The sequence below is a fragment of the Triticum urartu genome, chromosome 3 (assembly GCF_003073215.2).
Source record: "Triticum urartu cultivar G1812 chromosome 3, Tu2.1, whole genome shotgun sequence".
Lineage (NCBI taxonomy): Eukaryota > Viridiplantae > Streptophyta > Magnoliopsida > Poales > Poaceae > Triticum > Triticum urartu.
The window spans coordinates 133,836,677-133,853,181 of NC_053024.1; the positions used below are offsets into that span (position 1 = coordinate 133,836,677).

A 16,505-nucleotide genomic window follows, 5' to 3' on the forward strand; every position below is an offset into this window, starting at 1 on the left:
TCTTGGTTTCTTTCTTGCTTTTCATCAGTTTTTTTTGTTTCTTTATCGGGTTTCATTCTTTTGCAACGGTTTTCACTAGTTTCTTTAATTTTTATTTCTTGGGTTTCATTCGTTTTTTATTTCTTTTTCATATACAACAGGAACATTTTCTTAAATACATGAAACATTTTTTGTATACATTAAAATATTTTTTCTATACAAGTTGAGTACTATTTTCTATACAAATAGATTTTATTCAAATATATGGTTAATACTTTTTCCAAACATATATTTTGATTTCAAAAAAATTCACACACATTCTATATTTTATGTATACATTAGAAATATTTTTTATATAATATATTTTCCTAATACATTATGAAAAATTCCGAAAACATATATTTTTTATGTATATTTTTTTCATACAAATTGTTCATTTTTTGTTATAAATCATGAATATTTTTCAAATTCAGGTTTAATATTTTATAAATACATGATTAAAAAAATTCAAAACATATTTTTTATGTCAACCTTTTCCAAACACATTGTACATTTTTAGCATACATCAGGACCCTATTTTATATACATGTTTAATATTTATAAAATACATTATTAACATGTTTACATATATGTTTTAATGTCCTTTTTTCATACACATTATATATTTTTTGTATACAATAAACATATTTTTTCTATAACCATTTAGTATTTTTCAAATGCACGATTAACATTTTCATTTTTGTTTATAAAGTGGTTTTTATGATAGATATATTTAGGCAAATCAATCAGTAGTTCGATGGGTAGGAGACAGTGATATTGTCAGCTCACCAGGGTTCAAATTCTAGACTTGATATTGATGCTCATATTTCCTGAATTTATTTCAGGCCTTCTGGCGATGTGCGTTCAGTGTGAGAAGACATTTTCATCGACTAAAAAGGTCTCTGTGGCGACTTCATCAATTTCAAGATGATGTGTCGACTCAGTCTTTCAGAGATGCTCATAGGGGTAGGGTATGTGTGTATGTGTTCACAAGGATGAGTGTATGGCATTGTCGCTCCAACAAAAACAACATCGAATAAGGAAGGAGTCTGCTTCGTCTAGGGTTAGGTTAGCTCTGGCGATTGGCGATCTCCCGCCGCCGCCTGGCCCTAACATGGATGGAAGCGTATCGGAGCGCCGGCGGCTGTCCTGTCCGGCTTCGTTACCGATGTCTTCGTCGTCTAAGAGTCTCCGTCTGTCTCTCGTGGATTCGATCCGTGTTCTACACAACTGCCACGTTCCAACGGCTGCGGCGCCTACTAATAGTCGCAACCTGAATCGGTGTGGCACAAAATCCTCGCCCAGCGCCGCCAATCCACCAGATCCTGACCCAGGAAGAACTCGTCCATTGTCTGGGATGTCGCGGTCGTCGCTTGCTGCTAGAGGTGGGGGTGATCTTGGGGGAACCGATGAGGATCCCGCCCACCCGAAGCATCATGGTAGCGGCGCGATAGTAATGAGCAGGCCAGCGAGTATGTATTCAGGGGAGGAGGAGGCGCCGATGGAGGATAGAAACTGGGACGGACCCTCATCTGGAGGTGGGCTACCAACAGGAGTTGACGCGCAGATCGGAGGGGAATTGGACATGGATGACGTCGCGTTTGTGGCAGTAGACTTCGCCGAGGATGAAGATGAAGAGGAGATGGGATGGAAGCTCATGAGCCTGTACAGATCGCAGAAGCGCCCAAGTGTGAAAACTTTGTCTGACCACTTTGAGAAAATATGGCAGCTGCGAACAGGAGTGGAGTTCAAACCAGTGCAGAAAAACTACTACGTGATTACCTTCTTCTCGGAAGGAGACTACAGATTTGTGGCTCGGGGTGGTCCGTGGATTTATGATGGGGATGCACTGCTGGTCAGGCCGTTTGATAGTGATGCTCGGCCGTCTGAAACGGCACTGGATTCTGTGCCAGTTTGGGTGAGGGTATTTGATGTACCTTGGAAGAAACAGACCAAGGCCTATGGTAATGCTCTGGGAGGCACGTTGGGAGAAGTTTTGGAAGTGGATGCACCGGATTTTGGCCATGGTACGAGTGAGTTCCTACGAATTCGTGTGAAGCTGACCTATAATAAAAGATTGCAGAAGGAGGTCACACTTGAGTACAATGCAAAAGGTGTGACTAAACGCATCACGTTTAAACTGAAGTACGAGTGAGTTCCACACTTTTGCTTCTTCTGTGGGTTCTTGGGTCATGACAAAGAGGCTTGTGAGAAGAAGAAGCTGGGGTTCCCATCAAAAGCGTATGATTCTTCTCTCCGCTGCTCCCCGTACAAGAAATATGAACAGAGGCCGGTATTCACACCTTCACCTGGACATCCAAGGGCACGGCGTGGGATGGATTTCTCCCTGGGTAGTGTGGGTTCGGCCACATGTCAAGCAGCCAGATCAGCAGCGAGTACTGCATACGAACAAGTACATGAAATACCAGAAAGAGTGGATGCACACGATGGCTTTGAGGAGCAGGAAAAAATGGGTGAGGCATAGACGGACGAGAAGCTGGCAAGTGAGGTGGAAAGGATACGGCTGCAGTTATCCAATCAGCAGCTGGAGTGCAGTAAGGTACAACAGATGAAGGTGCAGTTTGATGCACGAGCTGTTGAAAAACATGGTGGAGATACGACTAGGCCACACAAAAAGAAGAGTGCAGGAGGAGGCAAAAAAGTACCAGCAGGTAGGAGGCATGGAGCACTTGTGATCAGAGACAATGCTCCTAAACCAGACGACATGATTCCTGCCATGAGAGGCCTCGACTCCCTTGAGGTTTCGTTTGACAGCGTTCTGGACTCAATGGTGTACAATGATTCTATCTTGGGTAAGCGGCATGTGGATGGCCTGCTTGGCCATGTCCAGGCTGAACTTGGCGGCAAGGCCTTGGTGCCGTTTGTTGAAGTTCCTGTTGGAGGCATTCAGAAAAAAGGGAAAACGGAGGCGCACCAGGTAGATGATGAAGCAACCAGCACGGCGTGTGAGGCGGACATGGAGGCGACCGGCCCAGGGGCCGCCGGTAAACTGACGGGGCCAGATGTGGTGCCCCGCCAGGAGCAATGAATTGTATTGTGTGGAACTGTCGGGGTGCGGGGAACACCTCGACAGTTCGTGATCTTGTGGCTCACACTCGAGCCCATTCCCCGAGCATGATCTTTTTATGTGAAACTAGGCAGAATATAGAAAAGATGTATCGTCTTCGCAATAGAGTCGGTCTTCGTGGTTTTGAAGGAGTCAGTAGTGATGGTAATAGTGCTGGTCTAGCCTTGTTTTGGGATGAGTCTTTGTACGTCGATATTCGTGATTGCAATAGAAGATGGATTGATGCGTATGTCCGGTTACCTGCTGATGATCAACTATGGAGAATCACCTTTGTGTATGGGGAACCACGGGTGGAAAATAGACACCTAATGTGGGAAGGGCTAAAAAGATTGAAAGCTCAGGATGATCTACCTTGGCTCTTGGCTGGGGACTTCAATGAAGTTATGTGGGACTATGAGCATTTGTCGGATACACCAAGGTCACCTGGGCAAATGATAGCTTTCCGGGACGTGCTTGAGGCCTGCAATCTTTCAGATCTTGGGTTCTCTGGTTACCCGTTTACTTATGATAATAAGCGCAGCGGGCGGGCTAACGTGCAAGTAAGGTTGGATCGTGCAGTGGCGGACAACGTTTGGAGGAATAAATTTCCTGAGGCATCAGTGAAGCACCTGATCTCCTCATGTAAGGATCAACTCCCTCTCCTTGTGAGGTGCATACCTGAAAATGGTGGCAGGGTGAGGTGTGTTCGCCGTTACGAAGTAATGTGGGAGCGAGAGGCTGCTCTTGAGGAAGTGGTGGCTGAAGCTTGGCGTGATGGGGGTGCCAAACATGGGCTGCATGACATAAAAGTTTCTCTAGACAAGATGATGGAAAAGCTCCACTCTTGGAGTAGGAAGACTTTTGGGAACGTGATCAAGGAGATTGAAAAGTCGAGGTGCAGATTAGAGGAGCTCATGAACATGAATGCAGATCGACGAATTGTTGTACAGAGAAGAGATGCTATGGCGCCAACGATCCCGTATTGATTGGCTCAAGGAGGGGGATCGTAACACACAGTTTTTCCACCGGCGAGCTGTATGTTGAGATTCGTGTGAATATTTTTTTTCTTTTTTTTTTCTCTTCATGCCTGATTCACTCATTTAGATGTGCAATAAGTTGGGCACATCTAAATGTGCCCTAGACATTCCCTTTTAAGAAAGCCCAAATAAGAGCATGGTTAACAATAGGTTGATGGCTATAACATGTTGTCATGTCATCTTAGTCAATGTAATAGCTAACATGTATAGCAGTGGGTTACAAGAAAGTATTATTTTTCTACCACACGACCCATCATACACTCTCACATAGCTTCTTAGAGTCCATGCTACAGCCGGCTGTAAATCCCGCGTACTTACGCTATCCTCTTCTCTCTCATCCAACTTAACTAAGATATAATATTTAAAGTATTACAGCCCGCATACGTCACCTTATTATACTTGCTCTAGGGTATTCTCTCATCGAAGAATGCACAAACTTGTGAAGCTTTTTTTTCTTTTTTGGGGTTGTGAAGTTTTTGTTCGGGGGAACAAGCGTGTGAAGCAAAAAGCCTATAGAAGCGGTCCATGCGGCCTGTCCCAGTCCCAGCCCATTTCACCGCACGTGTCGCCAGCCCAGAAGCGCAAAGGGCAAAGCCGCCTCTCCTTCTTCTTTCCGCACACAATCGTGGCACAGTCCTCCTGACGTCTGACCACCAGTGCGAGCATTCCGACGCTAGGGTTCTACCGCGGTGCCGCCGCATCGTCGCCCGCGACCGTCCCCGCCGCTAGAGATGGACGCCGCGGCGGAGGTCGCGGCGAAGGTATGCGTCCTCGAGGCCGAGCTCGCCGCCACGTCCCCCCGCATTGCCGACCTGGAGGCCCGGGTCTCGCTCCTCGAAGCAGAGAACGCGCGCTGGTGGAAGGCCATGCCCCGTGGGGAGGTCTCTGGTCCATTGGTGGAGGGTTTGGGCGGCCCCAAGCCAAAAACAGTCCAGGCGTATGGTTCTTTTAACGAGGTCGGTGACGGCGAGGAAGAGGGGGTTGCCGCTGATGCCGGCAACGGGAGGAGCGGCGAGGAGGATGGTGTTCCCGCGGTGCCGACCCCTAGGAAGCGTGTGGTGCGGGCGGTTACCGGTGGGAGCAAGGATGGTGAATTGCAGGTGGGGGTGTCGGGTGCTCCACCCAGTAGGAAGCGTGCACTGCTTAGAAGAATTGACGGTGATGAGAAGGATGACGAGACAGAAGGGCGCCCTGCACCCACCATAAGGCGCTCGACTCGCTTAGCTGAAAAACAGTCGAAGAAAGCACGAGTCGAACCCAATGATCATGAAGAGAGAGAGGATGGTTCAGGACAAGATGGTGGTATGGGTGAATCTAAAAATGATGCAGATTGTTCAGAAGATTCTGACAGCGAGGTAGTCTATCACGATATTGTAGCTTACATTGTTCACAAAAGGAAGGTTAAGGATTGTAAGCATCTGTTGAGTTCTTCAGTCCATGCCATGTTGTAGCAGTCCTCTGTTATGTGTTCCGCTCTGTTTAATTCAGCACAGAGCTTTCTCCTTTTGGATATATGTCAGATTTGTTCTTTTTGCAGTGTCGCACACCGTGTATCCTCTAGTGGGTTCATGCCCATTTATTGTTTTCCTAGTTTTGGTTTAGCTCTGATTTTGTTTCCTTTTCTGTTAGCAGGAGATGGATTACACCTTGCTGAAGGATGTGACCCTGGCGTCAAACAACCGGGTGAGGATTCGAGTCAGAATAACGCGCATTTCACATTACATGAGCAAGCATCAACTAACAGGAATTCCGCGGCTTGATTTTGTGATGCTCGATGAGCAGGTGAGATACTTGTAGCTTTGTAATGTTTTGTTTCATTTACCTTTATCATGTAAGGTCACCGTGCTGGTTCAATGTCTATGACATAGGGGGATATGATGGCCGGCCAAGTACCTGCGTGGCTTGCACAGCTCTTTTTGTCACGCATCAAGGAGGATGATGTGTATTACATACACCACTTTAAGGTTGTCCACCCTAGTCTGCCCTATAGGGCTGTTGATCATCCTTGCATGGCAATGTTCACGAGGGACACAGAGATAAGCAAGGATGAACATGTGCCTGATAGTTTTCCGGTGTATGCATACAAGATATCTCCTTATGAAGTCCTCCGATCGCGTGAAAACAACACAGCGCTAATGTCTGGTATATAATCTGTATTTGTGACTGAATCATTCTGCCTCCATAATTATGTGTGCAGCCGCTGCTCTTTTCTCTGTCTAATCTAGGATTGCTTTTGCCTTTTGGTGCCTGATGCAGATGCCATTGGTCTTATGCTGGAAGTTTCAAATGTGAAAACTGTTACTGTCAATGGTGCACCTCGGGCAGTCCGTAACATGTACATAAGCGATGGCAGGTATGTTTATAGAGCTTCATTGTTGGTCACTTTTAGTTGCTTCATGACAGTCTTCTGTGCTGTTCTACATGCTTGTGCATTTTCTGATTATGTTTTTGAAGAGAGACGGCTGTTGTTGCTTTGTGGGAGGCACATGCAAATCAATTCCCAGCCGAGACTCTGCAGCAGCAGATGCAGCAAAGACCAGTTGTCATTCTCTTTGTTGCCGTGACTGTCAAGCTGTGTGAAGGTGATGTTTTTTTGTTTTCGGCAGTTTTATTTTGTCTTTGGTTTCCTTTGGTAATTGCAGTCTACGTGTTTTAGTAAACATCAGATATCATTTGCCTAATTTTTCATCACATCAGGCCAACTGTGTTTGCAAGGAAGCAAAGTCTGTAGGTGGTATCCCAATGCTCCTATTCCAGAAGTTTTAGCTTTGCAGAACAGGTGTATTTCATTTTATTTTGTAGTTCTGTGTCAAGTAGGAATATACAGATCTTATGGTACAACCTTTGTTTCCCTGATATCATCTTGATTTGGCTTTGGTATCTGTTAGTTCTGCTGGAGTTTCACATGAGGCCAGATTGGTTGACACATCACCAACACAGACCCAGACGGTACGTGTCAGTGTAATGCTATATAGGAATACATGTTATGATCTTCACTTGTTCAAAATATTGGCCAATAAATCAGTTAACTGGCCGATTAATCCCTGCTCAGTGGATCACCGAGTAGCTGATTTATCGGCCGATTAACTGATCGATTCACCTATTAATGGCCTACTCGCCAGCCGACCGAGCAGTTACCTGTTAACGATTTCCTGAACATTGCTTTTGAATAATGTTGGAGACCTCCATGGTTTCTACTTCTTATCTTCCCTATATATTTAGGTTTATAGTGAGAGTGTAAGTGAGAATGATGGTGCTTTGGGCGAAATAAAAGAGTATTCTACATCCACAGATCCACTACAAGACGTTTGGCTCAGTTAGTTAAAAAAGTCAGTTCAAAGAGAGTACACACAGATTGTTGAGGAAACTCTATGTAGATGTTATGGGTTTTGCATAGGCTGTAACAGCAACTCCAAAGGGCCGACCCATTTCATCCGCCTGCGTCCGTTTGGGTCAGCGCGGACAAAAGTGGCGGCCCAACGCGCCGACCCAAACCCAAATCACGTCCGCGTCGCGTCCGCGCCGACGCATTTGCGGCCCAAATTTGCGCCCCAAATGCGTCGGCGCGGACGCCGGACGGACGCTTCGCACGCCTTTCCGCTGTCCGCCGCGTCCCCACATGGCGGCCGTCCAACTACCCGCTGCCCACGCGGTCAGCTTAATTTATGATGACGGGCCCACGCGTCAGCGACGGCGCTCGTCCTTTTTTAAGCCGACCGTGCGGCGGGGCCGTCCTCATCCAAACTCGCCGTCCACATCTGCCATCCTTTGCTCCCTCGTCGCCGGCAAACCCTAGCCACCACAACCACAGCAGAGATGGGCCTCTTCTTCGGCGCCAGCGGCAGCAAGGTCAATGGCAAGTCCCCCGCCACCCCTTTCCTCCCGCCTCCGCCGGCGCCTCGCCGGCAGAGGCAGCGCGTGAACGTGCCAGTGCACCAGGCGGAGTGGCACTGGCAGCACTGCCAGCCTCTGCCGTATCCCGACGTGACGCTGCCGCACGACTGGCATCTGGATCCAGAGAGGATCCCAGTGCCGGCGGCGCCGCGGTCGGCTCGCGCTCACGCGGAGGAGGTGTGGCGCCGGCGGGCGATGCTGACGTTGGAGCAGCGCCGCGAGGCCGCCTACGCAACCGACTCGCCCAACTGGGCGAGGTGGTTCGCCTTCGAGCACGAGGAGGCGAGGCGACGGGGCGTGCGCGAGGTCGACTGGAGGTTGCCGCCACCGGCGCTCGTCGTCCGCGAGGAGGACCAGGCGGCGGAGGACGCCTACCAGGCGGCACTTGCGACCGTCTTCCGGGAGAGCGAGGAGGACGAGCGGCGCAGGGCGGAGGCGGCGAAGGCGGAAGAAGAGGCTCGGTACGAGGCGGCAATGGCGCAGGCCCTTGCCCTCTCCGCGGCGGGCGACAGTGTGGTGCCGCCGGTGGCCCCGCCGACCCCCATCAAGACGGAGGCGGAGCCCGAGCCGTCCCCCATCAAGCGCTACTCCTGGACGGGAGTAGTGCGCGAATGGGTACGCGCGCCGCCGGTCTGGATGGGAGCGACGCCGGCGCAGGAGCAGGCGTACCTCGAGCACTGGCGCAGCATCAGGGTGGCCGAGGAGCGCCGCGACGACGAGTACCTCGAGATGCTCGAGCGCGACCTCGAGGAGGAGCAGCGCGAGGCCGAGAAGGAGGCGCGCCAGGCCGCGGCTGCACAGGCGGCCGCACAACCCCCCACGCCGGCACTGCCTGCGCCGGCACTGCCCGACATGACGGCGCTCTGGAACACGGCGTTCGCCTGGACCGGGCCGGTGCCGACGCTCATTGACCTCACGGACCCCGAGGACGACGACGACGACGCCTAGGGCAGCGCGCCGCCTCGTAATTTAGGCTGTTTTTTTTAAATGCAAATGTGGACGCGTGGACTCTCGCCGGCCTTCGTGGCCGGCTTTAATGTTTAATTAATGCTGCTTTTCTTTTTTTAATATGCATGTGTTCATTTTGTTTTGGCGCCGTCAAAATGGGTCTCAGGCCAGCGTTGGGCGCACGCGCCGACCCAAATGCGGAAGCGGGCATCCGTGTCCGTCTGGCCGACCCAAACGGACAAGAAGCGGACGAAATCGCCGTCCGTTTGGGTCGGCCCGTTGGAGTTGCTCTAAAAGGACTGCTAAGAGTATGGCTTGTGTGTGTAAGGTGGATATGCTATCAGCATTTGCTGAACAGCCTGGACTTTGCCTGAAAGTTGTTTGTGCCCACTATGGAAAGCAAACAAAGGAAGAACAGCCAGAAAAGCCATTTTATGCATAACAAGCAAGTATAAAGTATTTAGCTAGATACATGCTGGCCCTTGACTTCAACTGACATTTATGCATATAGCTCTATCTCCATTTAAATGCCACATGTTCTATTTAGTTTGTCTTTGACTTCATTTTTATATAATTCTCCAACTTTATGCCGCATCTGTAAAAATAAATGTTTGAAAGCCAACTTGAAAAGATTGTCTACCTGGGTCCATTTGCACCATATATTTGGAGTCGTTTTCACCACTACGACAAGTTATACTTCATTTTAAACAAATCATGCATGAAGACCACGCTATAGCAATTAACAACTTACCTTGCCGAATTTGACATGATCACATGAAAATAGGACAATATGCACGCTTTATGCAATTTGTCCTTGTTTGTAGAAAGAATTTCCATCTAGACACTTATTTATTTCATAATTTTTTCTTTAGTTAAGAAGAGGATTTTCAGTGTGTGGATTAATATCTTCTGTTGACCATGCATTATACCGATTTTGACGTTCAATTCTATCTGTGGAAGTTTGAAGTGCTTGTCTTTTCCATGTAAACTGTAGGACTTCTAAGACTACACCGAAGTAGGTTGAACAGCCAACACGACACACTCTATGCTTAGTTAAAATTGAGCTACACTGATGACTATGCATCCTCATAATCACGTTTTTGTTTGAGGTCTTAACTAGTGCTCATGCCCTTACAAGATACTCCCTCTGTAAAGAAATATAAGAGTGTTTAGATCACTATTTTAGTTATCTAAACGCTCTTATATTTCTTTACGGATGGAGTATGAGAATAAGTATACAGAGCACTGTGTTCATAAGATAAGGGTGTATTTATTGTGATGCCAAGGCTTAGCTTTGGGCCTACCTGTTAACAGCTTAATGAACATAGAATGTAATTTTGTTTGTGACTATTGAATAGGTACTGCAGAACACAATCATATGTGATGTTTTCTTATCTGATCTTTTCACTTGTATTATGTCAGCATAGTCGTCTGGAAGAGATCAAGAACTAGCATTGAACTGGGGGTTTCAGTCTGTCTCATGCAGCAAATTGTTTTCTTGTTTAGGGGTCGTGCATAGCAGGGCTTTCTTCTGGATGATGATGCTTTTGGACCGCTTAAGAAGAAGACTGTTCATGATATGGAGACGCGCTCCCCGTGGTTGTTTGCGATATACAGTAGTATGAGAACAAGGAGGACCCCTACTTTCCAAGTTCCAATGGCTCGTGGTGTTGGTTATATTTTGACCTCTGTGACCCTTTGTACCTCCCCAATCAGTCAGTCTTTTGTAGATATATGGGCTTGGTTTCGTGTCTTCTCGAGTAGCACGTAGTTAGGGGAATGCAGACATCCTATGTTCATATCACTACCTAGGATGCTCCCTGTAAATCTGTAATATCCCCCGCATAGTACTACATGTATCCTCGAGGTGCTCTTGGCCACTTTTTGTGTGTTGTTCGACGTCTTTGTTCATGGAGTCAGAATGGCATGCCTTCTCCTGCCAATTGGAGGCGTGGCCAGTCCTGTCCAATTCCTCTAATGAATGGAGGGTTGGCGCAAGGTAGAAATTCAAAGTCTATGTCGGGGTGTCTGGTCTACTTGACCACAAATTCGCTACCGTTTGATGTCGGTTTCAGGTTTATGGAGAAGGTGATGGTTTATGTCCAGAAAAAGGCGAAAAGTTGCTGTGGACGCTGCTGAGCTGCCGACAATACGAGCCCGCAGAGCCTTCTGATTAACGCATACCGCTGCATGGTTATTTTGTCAGACGCTGATATGGTGATGCTAGCTCGTCAACCAAGTTGACAGCTTCATCCAATTCACCGAGGAAGATCGAATGCTGGTTTAGTACTATTAGCAGCAGCAGCAGCAAACCATATGACTGTAGAGTCGTTTCCCCGATTGTTGTCTCAACCAAACACTGAACAATGCAGCAACAATAACGGACGCACCAGTCCCTCTCCAGCATCAGAAAGGGGCTCTGTCCAACTCCTCCTCGCACTCCTGACAGGAGAGCGGCAGCAGCAGCAACAAAGACGCGAACAAAAAGCTCGCACCAAATCAGCCACATATCTCCAGCGCATGGGCATGCCCCCCCTACATGACCAGCAATTAAGCTATGGAGCGGTCAGTTCAGTCTCTGTATGTGGCAGTGGCACGGACGGGTGCACAACCCCACCGGTGCCGCTGTCAAGCGAGACCTTCGGAGCACGTGGGAGCTGCGGCAATGGCGAGCTCGAGATCGATCAGTTTTCGATCTGGTTCGCCGTTGCTCTCGGCCCCGACAGAAGTCAACTGGGCGTATCAATGGCGGTGTGGGCTTCTTCGTGCGCACATTGACGCGTTGAAAGCTGGGGATTTGAGTGTGGTGGTTGTGACCACTTGTTCCTACTTAACAAACTGATTATGATTGATTTCTCAAAAGAAAAAAGCAAAAAAGCGAGCACTTGTTCCTACTTAAGAAACTGATTATGATTTATAAAAAAAAAGATTATGACCAGTCCGATCCTCCGGGAATCCATTTCCTTACCACCTTAATTGTTACGAAATAAAAATTCTTGTCTTGTGCCGAACGATGAATAAATTCCCCCAAATGATAAGTGGCACACGTGTGTCGCGAAGTAACACCGCCCTAGCGTTTTTTACAACTAAAATTGCCATAAAAAATCTCCCGGAAAACTAAAACTTGTCATTCAAACAGAAAATTGAAATGCTTCACAGCTAAAATTGTCATCCTTGGGTTTAATCCCCCCAGAACTATGTTTTTTTCAAGCCTTTCAACCAATCAATGCGACTTTGTAGGCCAGTTTTTGCCAAAACTCAAGCAGTTTCTTAAAACTTTGAGTATTCAGGAAAGCCCTTGTTATTCAATAAGATTGCTCTGTAAAGAAATATAAGAGCGTTTAGATAGTGATCTAAACATTCTTATATTTCTTTACAGACGAGAGAGGGAGCACTAGCTTTGTAAACTAATGTAAGGTTTAACTTTAACTGCAAAATCATCTTATATTATATTAGTGTACAGAGCTAGTAGCACTTAGTTGTCCAAAAAGGATAAACATCACTGCTTTTGTCTACCAGCATGATTGTTAGTTTTGACCGATTGGAAAAAAATAGCATGTGGCACTGCTGACTAGGATAAAACTAGAGTCAAACAGGTCAAAGACCAGTTAAATGTGAAAGAAAGTTGCAAAGTCGACGATTTTCTGACTTGATGGGAGTAAACTGAACCCTTGGACTTGACTGTGAAGCTGTGCCTACTTGAGTGCTACCGATACTTGACGTAGCACGGCCCACAGTGTGGACGATGGACAGACAACCAGCAGCAAATGATTATATACGAGAAAAAATGAGGAGAGGTAAATTGTCTTATCGTTCACATCTGGTCACGCGAATAATAAGTCGGGCGAAATGAAGTTATCCTGAATGTGCTGGCTTGGGCAGATCCATGCATCTTCCAGCGGATTTGGACAGAGATCAGGTGACATGCATTGCATGTCACCGTGTGACTTGCGGCCTAAATTTATATTTAAACATTGTAAATAAATCTGAAAAAAATCATGCATATTCATAGCACATATTAAGATAATCCCTAAAAAATTCAGATCAAAATTCGAAACATACACCAAGAAACAAAAAAGAAAAACTCATATGTGAATAGTATACAGAGAACCATTCACAACTATTCATAACAGATTTCTCTTTTTTGCTTCTTGATGTATGTTTCGAATTTTGATCTGAATTTTTTAAGAATTATCTTAATATGTGCTATGAACATACATGATTTTTTTCAGATTTTTTTACAATGTTTAAATATGAATTTGGGCCGTAAGTCACACGGTGACATGCAAAGATGCATGTCACCTGATCCCTGTCCAGTGGATTTGGCCTGTTCAAATTTCCTTGTTCTTTTTTTCAACCGAAGCAAAGATGTTTTGCCTTGTCAGGACAGTCGTTGTCATAGTTTTAAATAGCCGGCTATAGCCCCGTTGTAGCTGTTTGAGGGTGTTGCCGCTAAATAATTTCATGTACAATTTGACGCTATAGCCCCGCTATAGCCAACTATAGCTGTTTTTAAGGGTCGCCGCTAAATGCCATAGCCCGTTATTTAAAACATTGGTCGTTGCACGCGGCACTGGTCAGTGAGCAGCACCCAGCGGCCGTCCACACAGTACACACACGCTGCACTGTACTGCAACCAGCCTGGGTTCCAGGAGTCGGGGTCTTGAGGTTGGCGCTTGGGGCACGCCTAGAGGCCCAACCAAGACCACATGGCCGTGGGGACGTGCGGAGAACCGGCCGAGAGACACGAGCGGCACCGTGTCGACGCTCGATCCTGTGGGCAAGTCTTCTCGTCGCCGGTCGCGCCGCATGCCACAGCAGGCACAGTCGCATCATTCCGAACGCGAGAAAGTCCGTCGCCTGACAGACAAACCCGGCATGGCCGGCGATTGATGGCGGCCCCTCCCCTGGCAGCCGGTCGGCTCCGTCTCCGGCCCCGGGCAGGCAGGGCGATGATGCCACTGGAGAGGCGCCGTTCGCGGACACTGCATGAGTGTTGGGAGCAGAAGCACTGCACCGTCCAGGTAATACCCACAGGGTTTCTGTCTCCGAGCCCGAGCAGTCAGTCAGCTTGTGTCTGCTTTCCATGCCTGGACTACGCTGCGCCGTTAGAGGATGTAACCGAAGCCCTAAACGGTGACCGATCACCCCTCGCATGTCCCGTCACCAACCGTCTCCCACATTAGCAGTGAAGTCCGAAATAAACCTTAAACTCGTACGCCTCGACAGAATCAAATCCATGCAATCTCATGCAACGCTGAGATAACATGCATAGTTTATCTACTAGCTCAACACACAACATGAGAGACTTTATACATGTCGTCGGACTATCAAAAATCGACATATTCTACTAGGTATGAATTATATAGCAAGGGAGGAAGTTCACCCAAGGCCGCCCTTGCATTTGCTCTTTCCCCTGTAGTCTTCGTCGTCGAAGCAGCAATTGAAGATGTAATATGGATCGAGTCGGATCTGCTCATTGCTGGTGTTGGAGTTGTCCGTCACCGACCTCCTCCTCCCCCTCTTTGGGGGCACACCGGCGAGGGCGCACACTGCCCGGGTTTGCTTCTTTGCAAGGTCACGCGCCGTCCGTGTCCGCTGCCCGCCATGCCGAAAATTGCCGAAAAGAAGCTTGGGGGTTGAGCTGAGCGGTCTGGAAGTGGAGTGCCTAGAGTTTGATACGGGATGTGGATAGAAACACATATTTGTGTGGTCGAGATGGACCAGCGTGGGCCGATTTTTACATGAAGGACATGTCTAGACGTCTTCATATTCACCCCACAAATGGGTTCTATATGGGGCTGGCGAACTGCTCGGACATATATGGTCGGTTTGAAGTGTCCGGTTAGGTAACATTTTCGTGACCAGGCCACCTGCCGGAGTATAGGAAGGGTCCGATGACATATAGGAAGGTCTTATATAGATGCTCTTCTTTTCTACTGTACCAGGAAGGAAAACACTCCAAACCACCGAATGACTGAATATCTGCTCATGAGTTGTCTCAGGAACTTGTCATAGATGTCGAATCAACCGGCGCGTTCAGCGTTGTTAGCCGACATGATCAAGATCCTAGTAGCACCTTGTTTTATCAAGTTGACACGCCATATCCATTAGCAGAAACGACTTCTTGACCGGATCGCGAGCGAAAGTAAGGCTTGGATGCAGTCGGGTGTACTGCGAGGAGATTTGGCGGCAACCTTCACGATGGCACATGAGTGGGCAAACGGCGAGTAGTCCGATTAGCTCATAGGTGGACGCCGATGAAACGCCTTGTAATCCGTGTTGTAATACTTTCTCCGTTCCGAATTACTTGTCGTAGGTATGGATGTATTTAGATGTATTCTATTTTTAGATACATTCATTTCTGCGACAAGTAATTTGAAATGGAGGAAGTACAATTGTGGAGGGCTCTTCACTCTTTTTTCTATAATATATGATACGCACATTCGTGCGTATTCGAAAAAATATATACGTTGTTAGCAGAGGGAGCCGTAGCACATATAGCCCAACAATCATCTTTCAGTTCGCAGGACAAACCAAACCAAACCGGACCAACCCACGAACAGGCGGTTTGTGTGAGCCAGCGAAGCACACACAAACACGCCGGAGTGGCCGCATGCGGAGCGGAAGACAAATTCAGTGGTTGGTTGCATCACCATCCTCTAGCGACGCTCGGTGTCTGGACTCCGGAGCTCGCTCGCTCGCTTGCTCGGCTCATGGTCGTGGGGATAAACATGACTCCACCGGGAGCCCCTGGGTGGGAGACGTCGCTGTTGGAGCCCATCCGTCCTCGGAGGGCGCGTGCGTGCGTGGCTGAAACAGTGCGGCGACAACCGTTGGGGAACAGTGCGGCTGTGCAACGATTTGGTTGGTGTGTCAGTCAAGGCGGTCCCCTGTGGCAAGATCAGGCAGGCAAAAAATCTCTTTCCTTCCTTCTGGTTCGTTGGATTGACGCTCCGGAAGGATTGCAGATGCGACCTTGTCCGATATGGGAGATGCTTGAATCTGACTCCAATCGAACATGTATCTCCTTTTCTCTTTTGATTGAGGTCCATCGCCATCGGCCGGGCTGAGATCCTGTGCGGTACTTCATGATGTTGTAATGCAGATGACATGGGAGGCCGGGTTCACACGGCAGTGCTCGTACTTGCTGCATGGTGCACTATTGTGGAAGATCCTTTAATAGCGTCTCAAAACGATTCTGGCAGTTTTCATGTTCTCACCTTTTATTACAAAAACTGCCAATATAAAAATCAGGACCGCTCTAACTGATTCCTTGTACCTCTTCTACCCCTGAAGCGTCAAGAATGTAATTTTAGAAAAACTAGGTTGTGGTTTTTATGTTTAGAGGCTGGGGGTTGTTTTACATGGCATTGTAAACGCGGGCGGGACGGAATTTTTAGATCCATCGAGCTCTCCCTTTTGTCGACGGTGCTTCGAAATGTATCTGCAGCGGTACGATGCACGTACGTGGATTTCAACGGCGGTGGGACGTCACCTTAGATTACCAGATGGACACGAGGCACAAGTTTTAGCAAGAT

General features: G+C 47.8%; 1 protein-coding gene across 3 annotated transcripts; it reads left to right on the forward strand.

Annotated features, from left to right (window-relative positions):
* Window positions 1–4,718: 4,718 nt before the first annotated feature.
* LOC125548178 lies at window positions 4,719–10,857 on the forward strand. 3 transcript variants are annotated; one of them, XM_048711849.1, is made up of 8 exons: window positions 4,719–5,477; window positions 5,752–5,904; window positions 5,991–6,264; window positions 6,379–6,475; window positions 6,577–6,704; window positions 6,820–6,901; window positions 7,011–7,071; window positions 10,471–10,857. In XM_048711849.1, exons 1-8 carry the CDS (start codon window positions 4,854–4,856, stop codon window positions 10,501–10,503), a joined length of 1,452 nt encoding a protein of 483 aa, XP_048567806.1. In that variant the 5' UTR covers window positions 4,719–4,853; the 3' UTR covers window positions 10,504–10,857. The 3 variants fall into 3 exon arrangements, with proteins under 3 accessions (XP_048567806.1, XP_048567807.1, XP_048567808.1); XM_048711850.1 differs by having other exon boundaries at window positions 5,755–5,904; XM_048711851.1 differs by having other exon boundaries at window positions 5,758–5,904.
* Window positions 10,858–16,505: the final 5,648 nt, after the last annotated feature.